The sequence below is a fragment of the Salmo salar genome, chromosome ssa16 (assembly GCF_905237065.1).
Source record: "Salmo salar chromosome ssa16, Ssal_v3.1, whole genome shotgun sequence".
Classification (NCBI taxonomy): Eukaryota; Metazoa; Chordata; class Actinopteri; order Salmoniformes; family Salmonidae; genus Salmo; species Salmo salar.
This window is the reverse complement of record NC_059457.1, coordinates 75111493-75132576: the sequence shown is the minus strand read 5'-3', so window position 1 is coordinate 75132576 and position 21084 is coordinate 75111493. Positions and strand designations below refer to the sequence as shown.

The 21084-nt window shown below is 42.9% G+C and overlaps 2 protein-coding genes across 3 annotated transcripts in view; both read left to right on the top strand.

The window, feature by feature from the left end:
- Window positions 1-212: 212 nt before the first annotated feature.
- On the top strand, window positions 213-3308 carry LOC106575562 (T-cell surface antigen CD2). The gene is made up of 5 exons (XM_014152141.2): window positions 213-385; window positions 1544-1822; window positions 1907-2152; window positions 2377-2535; window positions 2667-3308. The coding sequence occupies exons 1-5, from the start codon at window positions 259-261 to the stop codon at window positions 2963-2965; spliced, it is 1110 nt and encodes a 369-aa protein (XP_014007616.1). The 5' UTR covers window positions 213-258; the 3' UTR covers window positions 2966-3308.
- Window positions 3309-7332: 4024 nt separating this feature from the next.
- Window positions 7333-21084, top strand: part of ptgfrnb (prostaglandin F2 receptor inhibitor b) — a 58839-nt gene continuing 45087 nt past the window's right edge. The window contains exons 1-3 of one of the 2 annotated variants that reach the window (XM_045697831.1): window positions 7333-7674; window positions 12323-12691; window positions 20084-20482. In XM_045697831.1, the coding sequence (XP_045553787.1) occupies window positions 7635-7674; window positions 12323-12691; window positions 20084-20482 (808 nt within the window). In that variant the 5' untranslated portion in view covers window positions 7333-7634. Of the gene's footprint in view, window positions 7675-10680; window positions 10771-12322; window positions 12692-20083; window positions 20483-21084 lie in introns of those variants that run through there. The other variant, XM_045697832.1, reaches the window with a different exon arrangement.

Genomic DNA, 21084 nt, shown 5'->3' with positions numbered 1-21084 from the left:
GTTGACATGAATTTTAAAAAACGTTTTGTAATAAGAGGTTGTGTTTAGGACGTGCCTGAGAAAATCCGTGTTGATACTGATGAGAAGATGAAAAGTTTGTTTGAAGATTATTTTAAGATATGACATTTCTGCACTGCTGAAGGAGTAGATACATACAGGGCCTGCTGATTGGATCATTTCCTCTTCTGAGACACACACACACACACACACACACACACACACACACACACACACACACACACACACAGAGACCCAGGAATGGGTCTGACTACTAAACTGAAACCTGTACATTTTTCTCACAGTACATGTAGTAACAACACAATGGCCTGTACATTATCACTGGCATTCCTTGTCCTTCATGGATTTATCGCTCTTTCAGCAGAAGGTAAGACACTCTCACTCTAACCCTCCCGTTATTTGAGAAGAGGATGTCTATTGATTTGAAATAGAATGCTTTTCATTTAAATGATCATCAAATAGGGTCAATCTGGTAAATAAACCTATTGATGGTCACATTCATGGATTGCTATTGAACCTTTACATTTGATCACAATTGATTTGAGCAATGTTAGGGAGAAAATGAACAATGACGTGGGCATGAAAAATGACATTGAAAATGTCTCTTCTGTGGTGCCTCTATTACGTGTTATCTTGTAAATATAACAATGTCATTTTTTAACATTTTACCTTTATTTAACTAGGCAAGTGAGTTAAGAACAAATTCTTATTTTCAATGACGGCCTAGGAACAGCGGGTTAACTAGCTTGTTCAGGGGCAGAACGACAGATTTTTACCTTGTCAGCTCGGGGATTCGATCTTTGATATCGCAATTTTATCTCATTATTAGAATGATTTGTATGGATGTTGTAAATGCTATTTAGATATTTTAAGATCATTATGTGGTACAATACTTATTATTTTGCTGAAGTGTTTTTTCTCATGACAATGTAATTTATTTTGACCAAGATTAACATCCTGTTTACTCAAGGAGAAGGCTTAATCTGTCCATCTGTGTCTGTGATATTGTCCCCAGATAGGCCATTTGATTTGAAGAGGTCCTGTTGTTTTAGTATCTGTGGCCTTTCAGAAAGGCATGTTCTGTTTCAAACACCCAGGAAACAAGAACAGGAAGATGTAATAGAATGATCTGGGTTACTGTGGCTAACCCAACCAGTTGAACATGTCTTTTCATACAGTGGCATTATTTGAATTCGATCCAAGTTAGAAACACTTGGTATAAGTTGTGACACTTTATTTTATGGGCCTGTTTTAGAGCATATTTGCCTGGTAGTTGGCCTAATTGACAAATGATGAGGAACTAACAATGGACAGTTGTACTTGAAATGAACTTATTTTACTTTGAAATGTAGAATACATAATTGGTCATTTATACTGTAGACAAATGCTTGACCAAAAATGTCAATAATAATAATTGAATTTGATCACATTTTTTAATTCTTTATTGACCCCAAAATGTAATAAAAGTATGCTACCGTCAGCAACAGAGAATTATTCTGATCTCTTTTCTTCTCTTCTATCACAGATTCATGCTTTCATTATTTGCAACCTGGAACTGACTTCACCATCCCTCTTAATTACAAGGAATTGAGTTCGAAAGAAATAACCTGGAAACACAATGGCAATGTTATATTTAAAAGAAAGAATGGAATGTTCAAACCAGGCAAGGCTGAGGACATCTTAGATGATGGGTCTCTCCAGCTCAAAGACCCGAAGTTGACAAACGAAGGTACTTATAAAGCAGAGGTGTTCAACAGCGACGGGAAAAACATCCTAGATCGGTCCTTCAGACTGTGTATGAAGGGTAAGTCTCTTTCTCTCTTTCTTTCCAACCATACAAGTACCGTATCCTCTCCTTTAGAGACACTGACATTTTGTTTCTCTCCAGAAAAAGTCTCCAAGCCCTCAGTGAAAATAACCTGTTCTGATAAGGACGTAATCTTTACCTGTACCTTGACCAACACTGAGGGAGTGACTTTCAAGTGGAGCCAGAACGGACAGCCTTTAAATGGGAAAACAGAAACAACCTTGATCATCGGTCTGAAACAACTGAAAGCGCTGGACACCTTCACCTGCTCTGCAGTCAACGAGGTCAACGAGGAGACAAGTGACATCGTCAAACCAACATGCAACGGTACAGTATGTTTTGAAGGGCTCAATTGCAATTCTCTTTGTGTATCTCTCTGTCTCTTTCTCTCTGTTTCTTTCTCTCTCTCTGTTTTTCTTCTTCTGTTTTCAGGAAAAAAAGCGATCAATATTTAAGATTGGTGGAGCACCACATAAAAAAGACAAAAAGACAGTAAAACATCTAATTTGTCTCTCCTCTGCTCCACCCCTCATCCCCCACCCTCCTCTCAGCTGTCTCAAAATCGGGTGATCATGGTTTACTGTTTGGTTTTGATTTCTTGACCATGGTGTGCATCCTGGCCGGGGGAGGGGGCTTGGTACTCCTCCTCATCATCATCACCTTGGTGTGCTGTTGCCTCAGCCGACGCAAGAGCCCGATGCGCTTTGAAGGTAATAGCTTTAGACCAAAGCTCAAATGTCTATGACTATTGTGTTGGTGTTCTGCGCAGAAACATTTAAGGTATCTACAGTATCTTTCTTTTGTTCCGTCCCACGTTTCATCTGTTCATTCTCCCTCACAGAGGAAAGAGCGTTGAGATTAGCCCCCATGACCAAGACCCAGCATCCTTACCACCCAGAGGGCCAGACAAAGCATCCTTCTCACCCAGAGGGCCAGAAGCAAAGGCAGAGACCTCCCGGTGGGGCCCCACCTGGTTCCACGGGCCCCAGGCCTACGGCCAGGGCCTCCAGCCAGGCCGAGCCCCAACCCAGAGCCCAGGCTCGAGGGAGGCCTCCACAGACACCAATGGATGACGATGTGGAGCAGCCCCCACCGCTACCCCAGCCCAGGAAGAAAGGCCCTCACCCCCCCAGGCAATGAGCCTGGAAACAGGTTTAGCCTTCTGATCCAAGGAAAGGAGTTCCAGCAGTCTACATGTTGAAAATGTTGTTATTTAAAGAATAGAAAAGGAAGGGAAAAAATACCCACACAGTGTTCTATTGTACAAATTCATGTAATTATTTTTACACTAGTTTTTATATAAATTAAATATTTTTCTTCCAATGCCTTTTCAAAATTCTGTTTCATTGTTTTTATGTTGAATTGAGTGTTTATCAAAATCAACCATAGGTTGTAGCCTACCTATCTATCCACCTCCTCTTGAAGTAGTGACCTTAACTTGATGTCTGTGTGGTTGTCAATAAAAAGTAAGGAATTACAGGCACATAGTCATTGACTGAATTATGTGATTGCCAACCACAATGCTAATGATGAAGCTGTGCTTTGAGGCAATGTATGGCATCTTTCGATGATTAATAGCTGACAGAACTGTGTTCACTACAAATACTATTTAGAGTATTGCAATTACTTTCAAATACATTTAGAATTTAGTATATGGATATTTTTCTTTGAAAGTACAAGTACACTAAACAAAAATATTAAGGCAACATGTAAAGTGTTGATCACATGTTTCATGAGCTGAAATAAAAGATCCCAGAAATTGTCCTTATGCAAAAAAAATAGCTTTTCCCTCTCAAATACTGTGCACAAATCTGTTTACATCCCTGTTAATGATCATTTCCGCTATGCCAAGAGAATCCATCCACCTGACAGATCTGGCATATCAATAAGATGATTAAACAGCATGATCTTTACACAGGTGCACCTTGTGCTGGGGACAATAAAAGGCCACTCTAAAATGTGCAGTTTTGTCACACAACACAATGCCACAGATGTCTCAAGTTTTGAGGGAGTGTGCAATTGGCATGCTGACTGCAGGAATGTCGACTAGAGCTGTTACCAGAGAATTGAATGTTCATTTCTCTACCATAAGCCACCTCCAACGTAGTTGAATTTGGCAGTACGTCCAACCAGCCTCACAACCGCAAACGTTGTGAACAGAGTGGGCAGGCATAAGCTACAGACAACGAACACAACTGCATTTTATCGATGGCAATTTGAATGCACAGAGATACCGAGATGAGATCCTGAGGCCCATTGTCGTGCCATTCATCCGTCTCCACCTCATCTTTCAGCATGATAATGCACGGCCCCATGTCGCAAGGATCTGTACACAACTCCTGGAAGCTGAAAATGTCCCAGTTCTTCCATGACCTGCATACTCACCAGACATGTCACCCACTGAACATGTTTGGGATGCTCTGGATCGACTTGTACGACAGCGTGTATTTGAAAATAGTTTAAAATAGTATTCTATTTATAGAAATACTTTCAAATAATCTAGTTGATTCGAGCAGCATTATTTGAAAATACTCAAATACACAGGAAATAAGTATTTCAAATACAAATAATTAAAATGCAAATGTATTTGAACCCAGGTCTGATATTTTTTTTTTTTGTAACAGTATTTTTATTGGAGTTTCACAATTTTCACCCATATTAAGAGATACAACAACAAAGACAAGGCAAAAAAAACAGCACTCACTTATACATATCAGTATGTATGCACGCACGTAGACACACACACACCATTTTCCTCTCCCCGCTCAGCGCTTCTCTCACCTCATCCCCCTCATTGCGTCTCTCAATACATATATTTTAAAGAAACAGAAACAGAAAAAAAAAAAAATAAGCTCAGTTTAAACCAAGAAGTTGGGTTCCCCACATGGACCGTACAGTGTCATTCTGAAATACATAGATCACCCTTCTAAGAGAATCCTTGCAGCATAATAGCTGATACTTCAGGTTCTAGGTAATTTAGGTAAGGTTCCCATACTTTGTAGAACTGATCTGTCTTAGAATGCAATGTACATGTCAGATATTCCAGCGGCACCCATTCAAATAGTATCTTATGCCAATCTTTAATAGAGGGAACCTTATCACTAATCCACTGTAAAAGTATGTTTTTCCTCGCTGCGAAGGTGAGGATGTTGTAAAGCCTCCTCTTACCCACAGAAGTAACATGCCTACTAAGGAGACCTAACAGTAGAGAAACTGGGTCCAATCCAGGTCTGATAGTTAACAATTGCAAGATGATAACAATAGTTCTGAAAATGTTTCCATTCACATCATTGTTCATTTGAGTCATTCTCTGTAGTCACACCTGTGAGTAAAGCTCTCATGTAATCTCTTGTTTTCCTGTAACATCGCTGAGGCCTCTGGGCTGTGGTTTTGGCACAGCACCAACCCATAGCATACAGGGAGCAAAGATGCTGAAAGCAACACTTATCTGAAGCCCTCGCTTCCACACATCTTACCTTCTTTTCCTCTGTGTGTGGGAGGGATGTGACGCTGTGTGTGTGTGTGTGTGTGTGTGTGTGTGTGTGTGTGTGTGTGTGTGTGTGTGTGTGTGTGTGTGTGTGTGTGTGTGTGTGTGTGTGTGTGCGTGTGTGTGCGTGTGTGCATGTGCATTTGTGTATGCTGAACTGCACATGACTGTTAACACAGGTTTTTGCACCCATTTTTTTACAAGCATTTTGCTACACTCACATTAACATCTGCAACCATGTGTATGTGACCAATAAAATGTAATTTGAAAAAACCTCTCCATCACACGCCTGTTCACAATATAAACCCTAGATTACGCTTTGCTTCCATGTTCATTTATTCTGCTTGCATGACTATTCAACAGTAATAGTGGAAGTGGGTGGGCCAGGGACCCACTTGTGGGCTATTAACGTTTTCCTTTGGGTCACATTTAAACTAGTTAGTTGATAGAAATCTGAATATGTTCCTGAAAGACTTTGGCTGGGTCACGGACAGCGAGTAAACATTTGGGAACCAGTTTGATGACAGACCGCTAGGAGTCACAATAAAGTTAACCGAACGTAGCAGGCGTAAGAGAAACGCATGAACGGAGTTCCCACATCCAGATTTACAGCAGAAAAGGAAGCTAGGTTGAAAATAGCTGTATCCCTGATACACGCTGAGGCTACAGTAAACTCAGGTTTATCACTCAGAGCCATGTTCGACAGTCTGAACTCTGACCCCTAAACTAATCACTTCCCGTCTCTGGGTTAAATCATTGTGCCCTTAGGCACAGATCTAAGATCAACCTACCCACCCCAAATCCTATAGCCATAATCGTTAGGGAGAAAACACAAAACTGACCTAAGATCAGGTTCAAGAGGCAACTTGGACCTACTGCCTAAAACAAAGTGAGAAGGCTGTGGTTTGACCTTCAGTTTCCTATCTGGATTGTTAATATTGTACAGTCAGTCACTTTCAGTTAATCACACTGAGGTACTAAGGCTTCAGCCTTCAGACAGAGACGTTATTCACATGCATTCCATGTTAAAGATAGGTAAGGAGAAAATGGGTCAGAAAGACAAGAGCCGTGTGTTTGTGTGTGTGTGTGTTGTCAGTCCCTCTGTTGTGTGGCCCAGGGTAAATAGAGGACTGGGTGACTGTGTGTGTGATGTGACCGTGAGCCGATACATCCACCGTTTGGCTTTGGGCACCTGCCAGCCGTGCGCCTGTCCCCAACACACACACTTGCTGCACACACAAACACACACCAACACACACACACCAACGCTCAAATCAAATGTTATTCATCACATGCTTCGTAAACAACAGGTGTAGACTAACATTGAAATGCATAGTTACACACGCATGCACACATACACACACACACACACACACACACACACACAGTCGTGTACAGCTTACCAAAAATACAGTCCCATTAAAAATCCTATTTTCCCCAACCCTAAACAAAATGTCCCCAGTTGGTCAAATTTTTGTTTGTTTACTATTTTTGTGGTGTCTTTCTGTTCTGTATCTATGGACGTGACCCAACTAAGATTTGTTAAAGGCAATGGTATTGCTGTTGTGAGTAGTTGTGTAGTTTTGGGTACCGGTTTCTTTGGTTCCTCAATATACATTTACCATATTACCATGTAGGCTATGTGTTACAGCACTACTTTTGGTGTCCCCCTCAGGAATTGCTCTTGAGAAAATTTCATGTAATTGTCCCCCCCAAAGTTGATATCAGATTTTCGCCCCTGTATCAACAGTGGACTAATGAAAATATCGTTTTTGAGTTAAATTCCCCTTAAAGACTTGAAACTACACACATTTTAGTGACCCCTTGTAGATGTGAAATGATCTGACAGCAACATTTCAATAGGCTAACGTTACACATACTGTATCGATGATGATGATGATGATATTCTGTAGGCCTATTAATAGCCACTAGTGAGACCACATGAGATGAGATTTGGGACAGAGCTACCTGTGAAAATCCCGCCGCTACTCCCTTCCTCCAAACTGACTTCCGGACAAGGCAACGTTGTTCCCTCCCTCTCCCGTTCCAAAACCAAACACTGATTAACGACACTCAGTATGAATTATGCGAGCGTATACGGTCGCTACCAGCGGACTTTCACTGTACGCGCGTCCATTTAACGGATATCTGAACGTCTACTCGCCAGTGTCGGTTCTCGTGGACAGAGCATTTTGGGGATTTTTGAGAGGTCGCCGGTGGTTGGGATTTTGAACTGAAGGTCCGAGAGGACTCCTTTCACCCGGTGGCGGATTTGAATGACAAAGGAACTAACTGGGAGTTAAAAAGACGCAAATTTGGAGGATGGAAAATCTATCTCTTCTACTCATGTTTTTATCGATGGGTAAGTTATATTTGAAAAAGGGTTGTCAAACGGTCTGATAATGTCGTCATAACGCGTGTGCTGTAGTTTAGTGGGAAATATTTGATTGACATGCACACGCGGGCACGTTTTCACTTAAAACCTGATAATCTCCATTGACAAAGCAATTAGTCAAATTCATTTAAAGGCAACGCTATCAACGTATCTTTACTGATCATGCTGTTTCTCCTAAATTAATTACACATGACAGGGAGTTTTTTCCAAAACGAGCCTTTTTAATGTGAATAGATTGTCCCACGCCCAACTTCCTCGTTACATATAGGCTACCGTGGTTGGTCACAGGTGAGGGTGTGTGGCCATTTTCCATTTCAGCGCTTGAGAGCCTCAAATCCCAGTCGAACACTTTTAATCGTTCAAAGGAGAACGAGCGAGATAACTTTTAATTAATTTAATGACATCAATTAAGATGACAAGCCTTGACAATGGTCCAGTTACATGGAGACACCATAACACGCGATGGGTAGCCGTCCAATTCGCATAGATCCCCTTGGTCAGTTGACAATTTAACTAATGTAGTGGAACTTGGAATGGCGCACTATCCACAACTGATGGACTTCTCTGTTATTAGTCATTGGTTATCATATCTCAGTGATCAAGGCAGGAATATCCTTTTCGTTTAGTTGACCGGACCCATTTTATTTCACAGCGGTGTCAGATTGTGTAGGATGGGGAGTGTGTGTGTCTGTCAACATATACTCTGCGTCGCAGAGGGCTTCCCTGTGCCAGTGTGTTTGTGAGCGTCTGAGTTTTTAAATGAGTGTGATACTTTGAGATTATCAAATGTTTCCAGTTAACATGTCTCCAGCCTTCCGGGAGCAGGGGTGTGTGCCCGTCCGCCCTTCCCTATTGCGTCCGCATGGTTCCCAGCCGAAACCGTTCGGAAGAGTTCGTGCATATAATATAACTGAATATTTTTCGTGTTTTGTTCAGTGTACATGTAAAGTGTTGGACCCATGTTTCATGAGCAAAAATAAAAGATCCCAGAAATGTTCCATATGTACAAAAAGCTTATTTCTCTCAAATTTGGTGCACAAATCCCTGTTTGTGATAGTTTCTCCTTTGCCAAGATAATCTATCCACCTGACAGGTGTGGTATATCAAGAAGCGGATTAAACGGCATGATCATTACACAGGTGCACCTTGTGCTGGGAACAAAATGCCACTTTAAAATGTGCCGTTTTGTCACACAACACAGGGCCACATATGTTTTGAGGGAGCGTGCAATTGGCATGCTGACTGCAGGAATGTCCACCAGAGCTGTTGACAGAGAACTGAATGTTAATTTCTCTACCATAAGAGCCAACTTCTGCTGTGACGCAATTACGTAGGCACACAGAGGCCAAATTGAGCTCGTACTGGCTTGCCGTGCGCCACTCTGTGCTGTTCAGCGAACTGCAAGAAGTATGAATGCCCTGACTTCTGTAGAGGCCATATCACTGTAAATACTGCACAGCCAATGCAGATGGCGGGTTGTCCATGCATCGCCATTAAGCCCCTCCATCCGGCCTCTGTATGGCATTGTTTGGGTGAGTGGTTTGCTGATGTCAATGTTGTGAAGAGTGCCTCGTGGTGGTGAGTTATGGTATGGGCAGGCATAAGCTACGGACAACGAACACAATTGCATTTTATCGGTGGCAATTTGAATGCACAGAGATACCGTGACGAGATCCTGAGGCCCATTGTTGTGCCATTCATCTGCTGCCATCACCTCATGTTTCAGCATGATAATGCACAGCCTCTTGCCACAAGGATCTGTACACAATTCCTGGAAGCTGAAAATGTCCAAGTTCTTCCATGGCCTGCATACTCACCAGACATGTCACCCATTGAGCATGTTTGGGATGTTCTGGATCGACGTGCACGATAGCGTGCTCCAGTTCCCGCCAATATCCAGCAACTTTGCACAGCCATTTGAGGAGTGGGACAACATTCCACAGGCCACAATCAACAGCCTGATCAACTTCGTGTGAAGGAGATGTCGCACTGCGTGGTAAATGGTGGTCGCACCAGATACTGACTGGTTTTCTGATCCATGACAACCGATGCATATCTGTATTCCCAGTCATGTGAAATCCATAGATTAGGGTCTAATTCATTTAAATTGACTGATTTCCTTATGAACTGTAACTCAGTAAGTCATCTTAAATGTTTGCATTCATATTTTTCTTTAGTATAAAATTGCGCGACTAAGATCTCATGGCAAAAACGTCAATTAATGAAATTTGTTTTTCAAGCGAAGGTCTTTTTAAGGGAGTATAGGAGCACACACATTTGATTTTCCTAACAGTTTGGCTAGGCGCCAGTCGATATGAAGCATGCTGATGAGTTTTAGACCTATAGCCTAAACCAGGGGTATCTTGTACTGCACACGGGTGATTTGAGTACATTTATTTAATATACAAACTTAAAATACTTTTTTTATTACTCAAATCGAAACAGTAGAAATGATAATGGGCCTACATTAATTTATTGGCTGTCCAGCTCGCAGAAAATCACAAATGAAAGCTAGACAGTCAGAGCATCAAATTCCAAAAAGCAATGGATGCAGGAATATTTTTAGCAAATATTTTGACAATATAACCACTTTTCAGTGCGGCCCACCGGACCTTGAAGACCGAATGCGGCCCCGGGGCAAAATGAGTTTTGACAACCCTGGCCTAAACAATAAATACATGCACACTTCCCCAAAAATGGTTGATGACGTACTACTTCCCTAGCTCTCCAAAACCCTTCTCTGTATGTATGGTTTTCAGCAGTTACGTTTGCCCATTGTTGCCTCCATGTTAACTACAATTCCAACGCTGTGTTTTAACAATTTTTGCAACATATGCTCCTTATCTTTCATATTGGCAAGAAAGAATCTTCCAACTAAAAAAAGATGCACTTCCTGTAGCTGTTTTGCACAGATCAACAAGCTGTGTGCCTCCAGTTGACGAAAGACACTTCCTCAGATTAAACAGGTGTTCGGGGACGCTAGACTGCTAATTAGCACAGGTGGCCACTTCTGTCTTCCCTAAACAAGTGATATGGCCATGTGGGAACACTAACCCTAAAAAGGTGTGTAGTAATTTCAACTTTTTTTTTATATATGAATGATGCGTACCTTATGTTAACACAACCGTACCGCAGGCAATGCGCGTTAATGTTAGAGCAAGCGTCGGGGCTCTGAACAAAACTCCCCGGGTCGGAAGATAGGCGCCTATGAATGGGGTACTACTGCTCATTCTTCCATTTGTGTGTGTGAGCGAGGTTCCGATGGCCTGCGTTATTCGGGTTTGTAGAATGAACACAGCAGGAAGACTTCCGATGCGGTAAATCCATGATCTACTAGACTACTCATAGACCACCTGACATCTTTCCTCTCCTTAACTGGGCTGTCTCATATTGCCTGTTTACTCTGTGGCCCTACGACTCCGACTGTTTTGTTTGGATAATGTGGCTTAAGAGTTGCGTGGCAATATTAGTCACACTCCTAAGTGGTGTCCGACCAGTATAATATCCCTTCTCTTATGACGTAGGGTAAATCAAAGAGATACATCCCCAGAACCAGACTGTTCCAGCAATGTTTTATGGACCACCTTCCCTCAAACGTCTATTTCTCCAGTTCCTTGAGTGTCCCAAAATGCTAGGACAGGAAAAAGGGTTAAGTATACTGTATGTCAACAAGGCGTTTTGAAGTGAAATGTTTATCACTAAGGATCCCAACAAACGTCCAACTAAGGCAGTGGTGTAGAATCATATTGGAATGCTGCCAACGTTACCATTAGAAGTAGAGCGTTATGGAAATGTTCCCATAACGCTCTTTGGTTGTTCCAGTTGGGATGTAACAGGGACTTTTTCTGTGCTGGGGGGTTGTTCTTTTGAAAACTGGTGGTGCATCTTCACTTTGTTCTTGCCAAATGAGCTGACCTCTCTATCATTTTTCCTGACACTGTTCTTTGGTTTGTGGTGGGTGGGGGAGCATGTGTTGCTCCATGCTGGCCATGGCATGTGCACGCTCTTCGCCTCAGCCTGTTCAGACAAGCCTGGTGTGTGTGCATGTTTGCTACTCTTTCCCCATGCCCATCCAAACAAGCCTGTACTTCATGTAGGTCTCTCTCTAGTTAGAGTAAGTGGTCTAGGCTGTTCCTTTCTCTAGCAAGACTGTCTCTCTGTATGGGTGTGTCTAAATAGTCTGTAGTGGCTTCCTTTCCTCAACTCCTTTCCTTCTACTCCAGTCTAAAAAGGTTACTATATGTCAGTGGGAATAAAGGGAAGGAGACGAGGAGAGGAACCACTTCAGATTATTGATTCACCCGTTGAGTGCAGCGACGCTAGGGTTCAGTTGTCAATATGTGGGCGTTTTTATAGAACACACACACACACACACACACACACACACTGGGTTTGGAATCACAGAGGAATCAAACCAAAGGTATTATCTAAGTGTATATTTAGCCTGCCCTGTGCTAAATATATCCATGCATCTCTCAACTGTATGCGTATTGTTAAGCAGAGAGGCTTTCAAGAGGTTAGCTAAGGAAGTCTGATGTGGTAGAAACGCTGTCATTGTGTGGGGGATTATGTGGATTTTATGTATCTGTCAATGACGTGTGTGTGTTCTCTCTAGGTGTATCCCATGCCAGGGTGGTGTCTGTGTCCCCTGGCCCTCTGCTCCGTGTGGAGGGCCAACCTGTCTCACTGCGCTGTGATGTCACTGACTACGAGGGGCCCAGGGAGCAGGATTTTGATTGGACCATGCAGCAGGGGGAGGCGGGGTCTATCCAAGTAATCTCCACCTTCGACCCAAAGTACTCGGACGTGTCGCTAAGCGACCGGGTGGCCAGTGGTGACCTGAGCGTGGTGCGGCTGGGGGACAGCGTGGTGGAGCTGAGGATACAGGAAGTGAGGTCTTCAGACAGCGCCACGTACCTCTGCAGTACACCCAGTACGGACTCTGTCGTCAGCGGGAACTACGACGCTGGGGTGACGCTCAAAGGTGGGTCAGACACGAGTATGAGAGAGACTTCTAGACTGAGTGTCTTAACCATCAGCGAGTGTGGACTCACCGAGTATCCGTTTAGGAGAACTGTTTTAACTTTCAAACTAGATTAGTCAGACCTCCATTATGATTTCTAGTTTACATACTGAGGTGGGCTGGGTTGGAAGACCCATACAGTGCCTGTGTGTTTATGTTCTCTTGTTGTGGTTCGTGTGGTCTATTGAACATGGCTCATATCTATTGCTTACACATGACTCGCTCTCTTAAGCTGGTATGTTTGTCAGACCACACACACACACACACACACACACGTGTGCGCTTATATACTGTATACACTACAGTACACTTACATGGACACAGCTGCACTTTCCTTAGATGGACTGGTTCAGGATCAGGAAAAGTAACTTTTAACCCCAATTATGCTAATCTGCTTTGGGGAGGGAAAACCGGTTCCTAGATCTGCTGCTTTGGGGAAACACTAGTGAGAGGTGTTCAAGTGGTGATTTCACTCATGTTCACACATGTTCAGTCTTCCAACACACACACACACTTGGAGAGCAAATGCCAGATGGGTGTATTTATCATGTCAAATGGGGGTTGTTATTTCTGTTGAGCTGACTGTTGCCCTGTTCTGAACTAGAGGTCGACCAATTATGATTTTTTGATACCGATTATTGGAGGACCAAAAAAGGCCGATACCGATTAATCGGGCCTTTTAAAATTTTATTTATTTGTAATAATGACAGTTACAACAATACTGAATGAACACTTATTTTAACTTAATATAATACATCAATAAAATCAATTTAGCCTAAAATAAATAATGAAACATGTTCTATTTGGTTTAAATAATGCAAATACTAAGTGTTGGAGAAGAAAGTAAAAGTGCAATATGTGCCATGTAAGAAAGCTAACGTGTAAGTTCCTTGCTCAGAAATGAGAACATATGAAAGCTGGTGGTTCCTTTTAACATGAGTCTTCAATATTCCCAGGTAAGAAGTTGTAGTTATTATAGGACTATTTCTCTCTATACGATTTGTATTTCATATACCTTTGACTATTGGATGTTCTTATAGGCACTTTAGTATTGCCAGTGTAAGAGTATAGCTTCCGTCCCTCTCCTCGCTCCTACCTGGGCTCTTACCAGGAACACATCGACAACAGTCACCCATGCAGAGCAAGGGGAACAACCACTCCAAGTCTCAGAGCGAGTGACGTTTGAAACGTTATTAGCGCGCACCCGCTGACTAGCTAGCCATTTCACATCGGTTACACCAGCCTAATCTCGGGAGTTGATAGGTTTGAAGTCATAAACAGCGCAATGCTTGAAGTATTGCGAAGAGCTGCTGGCAAAACGCACGAAAGGCCTGTTTGAAGGAATGCTTACGAGCTTGCTGGTGCCTACCATCGCTCAGTCAGACTGCTCTATCAAATCATAGACTTAATTATAACATAATAACACACAGAAATACGAGCCTTAGGTCATTAATAGTTTCCGTATTCGACCATATCATCTCGAAAACAAAACGTTTATTCTTTCAGTGAAATACGGAACCGTTCCATATTTTATCTAACGGGTGGCATCCCTAAGTCTAAATATTTTTGTTGCATTGCACAACCTTCAATGTTATGTCATAATTACGTAAAATTCAGGCAAATTAGTTCGCAACGAGCCAGGCGGCCCAAACTGTTGCATATACCCTGACTCTGCGTGTAATGAACGCAAGAGTGACACAATTTCACCTGGTTAATATTGCCTGCTAACCTGGATTTCCTTTAGCTAAATATGCAGGTTTAAAAATATATACTTCTGTGTATTGATTTTAAGAAAGGCATTGATGTTTATGGTTAGGTACATGTTGGAGCAACGACAGTCCTTTTCGCGAATGCGCACCGCATCGATTATATGCAGCACAGGACACGCTAGATAACTACACATGGTTGATGATATTACTAGTTTAACTAGTGATTATGATTGATTGTTTATAATAAGTTTAATGCTAGCTAGCAACTTACCTTGGCTTCTTACTGCATTCGCGTAACAGGCAGTCTCCTCGTGGAGTGCAATGTAAGGCAGGTGGTTAGCGCGTTGGACTAGTTAACCGTAAAGTTGCAAGATTGAATCCCCGAGCTGGCAAGGTCAAAATTTGTCGTTCTGCCCCTGAACAAGGCAATTAACCCACAGTTCCTAGGCCGTCATTGAAAATAAGAATGTGTTCTGACTTGCCTAGTTAAATAAAGGTGTATAAAATAAAAATCGGCATCCAAAAATACCGATGTCCGATTGTTTTGAAACTTGAAATCGGCCCTAATTAATCGGCCATTCCTATTAATCGGTCGACCTCTATTCTGAACAGTCTGAATGAGCTGAGGGAGAGAAAAAGAGAGGCTTAGTGGTGAACTGAGCTGAGGAGAGCTAGAACAGGTAGAGGGGTGAGATTATATTGTGAAATCTAAGTGCTCTTGAACTAGTAGGTGATTTTTAGTGCTGCTTTTAGCCGTGCTGTAAAACAATGTTTCATGGTGTAGTTGAACTAATAGAGGGTTTGTATACACGGTGCAGTGAGCTCCATTGATGTAACACCATGTAGTGTAAATTAGTTTACTCTGGTATGAAGAGTCACCTGTGTAGGTGAGGCAGTCTACTAACCTCTCCTATGGGTGTGTCGACGCAAACGACATTTTCCAACACTTTCAGTTTTGTTTGCTTGGCTCACTTGTCTGGCTCACTTGTCTATCTAATTTTTTTCTTCCGACGAAAGTGGCCTTCACATGTATACGGTGCATTCGAAAATTATTCAGACCCCTTGACTTCTAACACATTTTGTTACGTTACAGCCTTATTCTAAAATTGATTAAAAACATTTTTTTCCTCAATCTACACACTACCCCATAATGACGAAGCAAAAACAGGTTTTTCTCATTTTGTGTGTGTGTATACAGTTGAAGTCAGAAGTTTACAAACACCTTAGTTAAATACATTTAAACTCAGTTTTTCACAATTCCTGACATTTAATACAAGTAAAGATTCCCTGTCTTAGGTCAGTTAGGATAACCACTTTTATTTTAAGAATGTGAAATGTCAGAATAATAGAGTGATTTATTTCAGCTTCTATTTCTTTCATCACATTCCCAGTGGGTCAGAAGTTTACATACGAATTGAGTGTATTTGGAAGCATTGCCTTTAAATTGTTTAACTTGGGTCAAACGTATCAGGTAGCCTTCCACAAGCTTCCCACAATAAGTTTGGGTGAATTTTGGCCCATACCTCCTGACAGAGCTGGTGTAACTGAGTCAGGTTGGTAGGCCTCCTTGCTCTCACATGCTTTTTCAGTTCTGCACACAAATTTTCTGTAGGATTGAGGAAAGGGCAGTGATGCCAATTTAGCAATTTTGTTGCTAGATTTAGCAACTTTTCAGACTACCCTGGCAACTTCTTTTTCAAACAGCACCTAGCAACAAATGCAGCTACTTTAAAAAATGTATTTTGAACTTTTTTAGCAACTTTTGAAAAGTGACTCAAATGCTAAAATGCACGCATTTTCCCTCTAAATGACACAAAAACGATTTTCTCTGTCTCACACTGTCACAACACACGTGCCTGGCTGCAAAAGAGCGTTGTGAGTGACGTCAGCAGCAGGCGCTCAGCTCGTGCACAAGGCAGCAGCAGGCCAGCAGCAATTTCAGCAAATTGCAAATCATTGTTGGTTGACTGCAGTAGTACGGGTTCGACGAGCCAAAGCCAATGAATATAGTTGGTCACGAATGTTTGATCTTGAACAGAACTAACATCAATCAAAAATGTACAGAAAAGAGTGCGAGTCTGTACCTGAACAAATGTCAAATCATATTTTTTGCCGACATGGCCAGTCAATTTGAGTAACGTTGTGTATTCTACGTAATGACGCAGTTTTCCGTTATCACGCAATGACATCACAACGTCATTTAGCAACAAATCAACATGCCTCTAGCAACTTTCCCTGAAAATTAGTTGGCAACACTGGGTCAGGGCTTTGATGGCCACACTAATACCTTGACTTTGTTGTCCTTAAGCCATTTTGCCACAACTTTGGAAGTATGCTTGGGGTCATTGTCTTTTTGGAAGACCCATTTGCGACTAAGCTTTAACTTCCTGACTGATGTCTTGATGTTGCTTTAATATATCTTCATAATTTTCCTTCCTCATGATGCCATCTATTTTGTGAAGTGCACCAGTCCCTCCTGCAGCAAAGCACCTCCACAACATGATGCTGCCAACCCCGTGCTTCACTGTTGGGATGGTGTTCTTCGGCTTGCAAGCCTCCCCCTTTTTCCTCCAAACATAACAATGGTCATTATGGCCAAACGGTTCTATTTTTAGACCAGAGGACATTTCTCTAAAGTATGATCTTTGTCCCCATGTGCCGTTGCAAACCGTAGTCTGGCTTTTTTATGCCGGTTTTGGAGCAGTGGCTTCTTCCTTGCTGGGTGGCCTTTCACGTTATGTCAATATAGGACTTGTTTTACTGTGGATATAGATACTTTTGTACCTGTTTCCTCCATCTTCACAAGGTCCTTTGATGTTCTGGGATTGATTTGCACATTTCTCACCAAAGTACGTTCATCTCTAGGAGACAGAACACGTCTCCTTCTTGAGTGGTATGACGGCTGCGTGGTCCTATGGTGTTTATACTTGCGTAATATTGTTTGTACAGATGAACGTGGTACCTTCAGGCATTTGGAAATTACTACCGTGGTTGAACCAGACTTGTGGAGGTATACAATTTGAGGTCTTGGCTGATTTCTTTAGATTTTTCTATGATGTCAAGCAAAGATGCACTGAGTTTGAAGGTAGGCCTTGAAATGCATCCCAGGTACACCTCCAATGACTCAAATGATGTCAATTAGCCTAATCGGAAGCTTCTAAATCCGTGACATTTTCTGGAATTGTCCAAGCTGTTTAAAGGCACAGTCAACTTAGTGTATGTAAACTTCTGACCCACTGGAATTATGATACAGTGAAATAATCTGTCTAAACAATTGTTGGAAAAATTACTTGCGTCATGCACAAAGTAGATGTCTAACCGACTAGCAAAAACTATAGTTTGTTAACAAGACATTTGTGGAGTGGTTGAAAAACGAGTTTTAATGACTCCAACCTAAGTGTATGTAAACTTCCGACTTCAACTGTGGTGTGTGTGAATAAAATACCTTATTTGTATAAGTATTTAGACCCTTTGAGACTTGAAATTGAGCTCAGGTGCATCCTGCTCTGTTGCATCCTGTTTATGGTCACATGTGGCTCAGTTGGTAGAGCGTGGTGTTTGCAACGCCAGTTGTAAGTTGCTCTGGATAAGAGCGTCTGCTAAATGACTAAAATGTCAAATGTAATGTTTCCATTGATCATCCTTGATGTTTCTACAACTTGATTGGATTCCACCTGTGCACAGTGCATGTCAGAGCAAAAACCAAGCCATAAGTTCGATGGAATTGTCTGTAGAGCTCTGAGACTGGATTGTGTCGAGGCACAGATCTGGGGAAGGGTACCAATACATTTCTGCAGCACTGAAGGTCCCATAGAACACATGGAAGAAGTTTTTGGAACCACCAAGACTCTTCCTAGAGCTGGCCAATCGGGGAGAAGGGCCTTGGTCAGGGAGGTGACCAAGAACCTGATGGTCACTCTGACAGAGCTCCAGATTTCCTCTGTGGAGATGGGAGAACCTTCTCTGTAGCACTCCAACAATCACGCCTTTATGGTAGAGTGGCCAGGCGGAAGCCACTCCTCAGTAAAAGGCACATGACAGCAGCCCTCTTGGAGTTTTCCAAAAGGCACCTAAAGGACTCTCAGACCATGAGAAACAAGATTCTCTGGTCTGATGAAACCAAGATTGAACTATTTGGCATGAATGCCAAGCATCATGTCTGGAGGACACCTGGCACCATCCCTACAGTGAAGCGTGGTGGCAACAGCATGCTGTGGGGATGTTTATCAGCGGCAGGGACTGGGAGACTAGTCAGTATTGAGGGAAAGATGAACAAAGCATAGTACAGAGATCCTTGAAAACCAGCTCAGGACCTCAGACTGGGGGTGTGACGGTTCACCTTCCATCAGGACAATGACCAAAGCACACAGCCAAGATGACACAGGAGTGGTTTCGGGACAAGTCTCTGAATGTCCTTGAGTGGCCCAGCCAGAGCCTGGATTGAACCCGATCGAGCATCTCTGTAGCGACGTGAAATAGCTGTGCAGCAACGCTCCCCATCCAACCTGACCGAGCTTGAGAGGATCTGAATGGGACAAACTCCCCAAATACAGGTGTGTCGAGCTTGTAGCATCATAGCCTAGAAGACTTGAGGCTATGTCATTATGTGGTGTTGTATGTAGATTGAGGGAAACAAATGATGAATCCATTTTAGAATAAGACTCTAAAGTAACAAAATGTGGAAAAGTAAAGTGTTCTGAATACCTCCGAATGCACTGTACACATACACCTCTGACATTTTTTTGCCCCCGCCCTGAACTGACTGAATGCTGCTTCTGCTATGACAACTATTCATGATCCACTGAATGGCTTTCAGCACATTCAAGATTAATGGCTTTCTGTTGTGCGATGTTCACTTTCTCCATACCCGGACACATACAGGAATATGTTTAGCTAGTTAGGGGAAAGGGAGATTTTTAACTGAGTGTGACAGTGATTTGGCAGCTCCAGGACACTAAGTCTAAAATCAAAGACTTGGTAGAATGGCAGCTTACTGAGCTTAGAGTAAGAAGGTTCATCAGAATATGAACACTTCAAAGCAGTGTATCATTCTTGTTTAGCGGCTGAGGGAGAGGGAGAGTGAGGGAGAGAGATGAACAGACATTGTGAGAGAGCGACGGGCATACATTGCCTGTCTCTCGCTCTCTTTCTTGCTCCCCCCTCTTATTTATCTTCTGTTTATTCGGCTGTGACGGTCAGAGTAAACAGGGCTTCTCTCTCCTCTGATGTGATTATCAAATCTAAACCCTCCTTACAAATACTGTTGACAGCAGCCCCCCCCCCCCCCATTACACCCCTCACTGACAGCCTAAACCGTGTTTTATTTTTATTTTTTGTGTGTGTTTGGGGGGGTTAGGAAAGGGGCAGATAAGGAAGATGTGCATATGTAAGCTTGACATCGGTATTAATAGATTTTTCATGGATTATAAAAGCAGTAATGGCTCTTGGCGACGAAGAAGAACGAACACGATGACATTTTGAGATGTGTTGGTTTACGGCAACATCTGTTAGCGTTCTGTCATTATGACATTTAACATGCAGTAAAGAACCACGTCGCTGTAGTGAAGCAGCAAATGAACGACGCTAGCCGTGTGTGTGTGTGTGTGTGTGTGTGTGTGTGTAACTGTCTGTCCTTTCCCTACAGTCATTGCTAACACCCTGAAGGTGGCCTCGGAGGCCCCAGAGCCCGTGGTCCCCGAGGGTGGCGACATCACCCTCTACTGCAACGTCACCCGCCACTTCACTGATCCCACCTACCTGTCCGTCACCTGGTCGCTACGGAGACCAGGTATCCCATTGGTGGACATGCTGACCGTTGGCCCAGATGGGGATGTGGTCACAGGAAGTGGCTACGCTGACAGAGGGCTCCGATTGGCTATTCGCAGAGATGGGGCGTTTGGATTGGTTGTTGCCGGGGTGACGCAGGCTGATGCAGGGATGTACGTGTGCACGGGGAAGGAATGGATTCACGAGGAAGGGGGTCAGTGGAAGAGCATCGTGGAGAAGACTGTGGAGATGGGAGCTGTGGCAGTCACACCTACAGGTAAAGAGGATGGGGTGTGTCTTGTATGTACTTTAGCGTGTGAAACATTCAGCCAATCCTAAATCACTCCCCTTTGACCTTAACCCTGAGATATTTGCAGATCTGTACGGTCTGGATTGGTATAAGCAGTGCGATGGAGCTTCCACAATATTGCTTCCACTTTACAGACGTAAAAATATCGAAGGGTTAGGACCAGCTGAGAGAGGGATCTGGGGGATGGTAGTCGTTTCTATGGCCCCTACTTTATTTTAGCCTAACAGCATTTCTTTATGTTGGAGAGGCTCTTGACCTAGAGATCTATCTCAGCCCCTCCCCCGTCAGGCCTTTATCCCTGGGTGTGTGAGGAACCCCCGACACACACACACACACAGTGGTTGCCTGGGACACCATATCCCCCGAACCCTCTCCTGCATGGTGAGTGATTAAAATGGGGTGAGAGACAGAGGGACTAGCTCAGCAGGAAGACAACATGGAGGGAATGGGCCTTCCTTTACATTCTGTATCTAGTGTAGCCAAGCAGCCACTATTGACTGTCTACTGAGATGCTAAAGTAAAGAGGATTGGAGAAGTCTAACAGGGGCTTTTGTCTGGGCTCTCTTGTC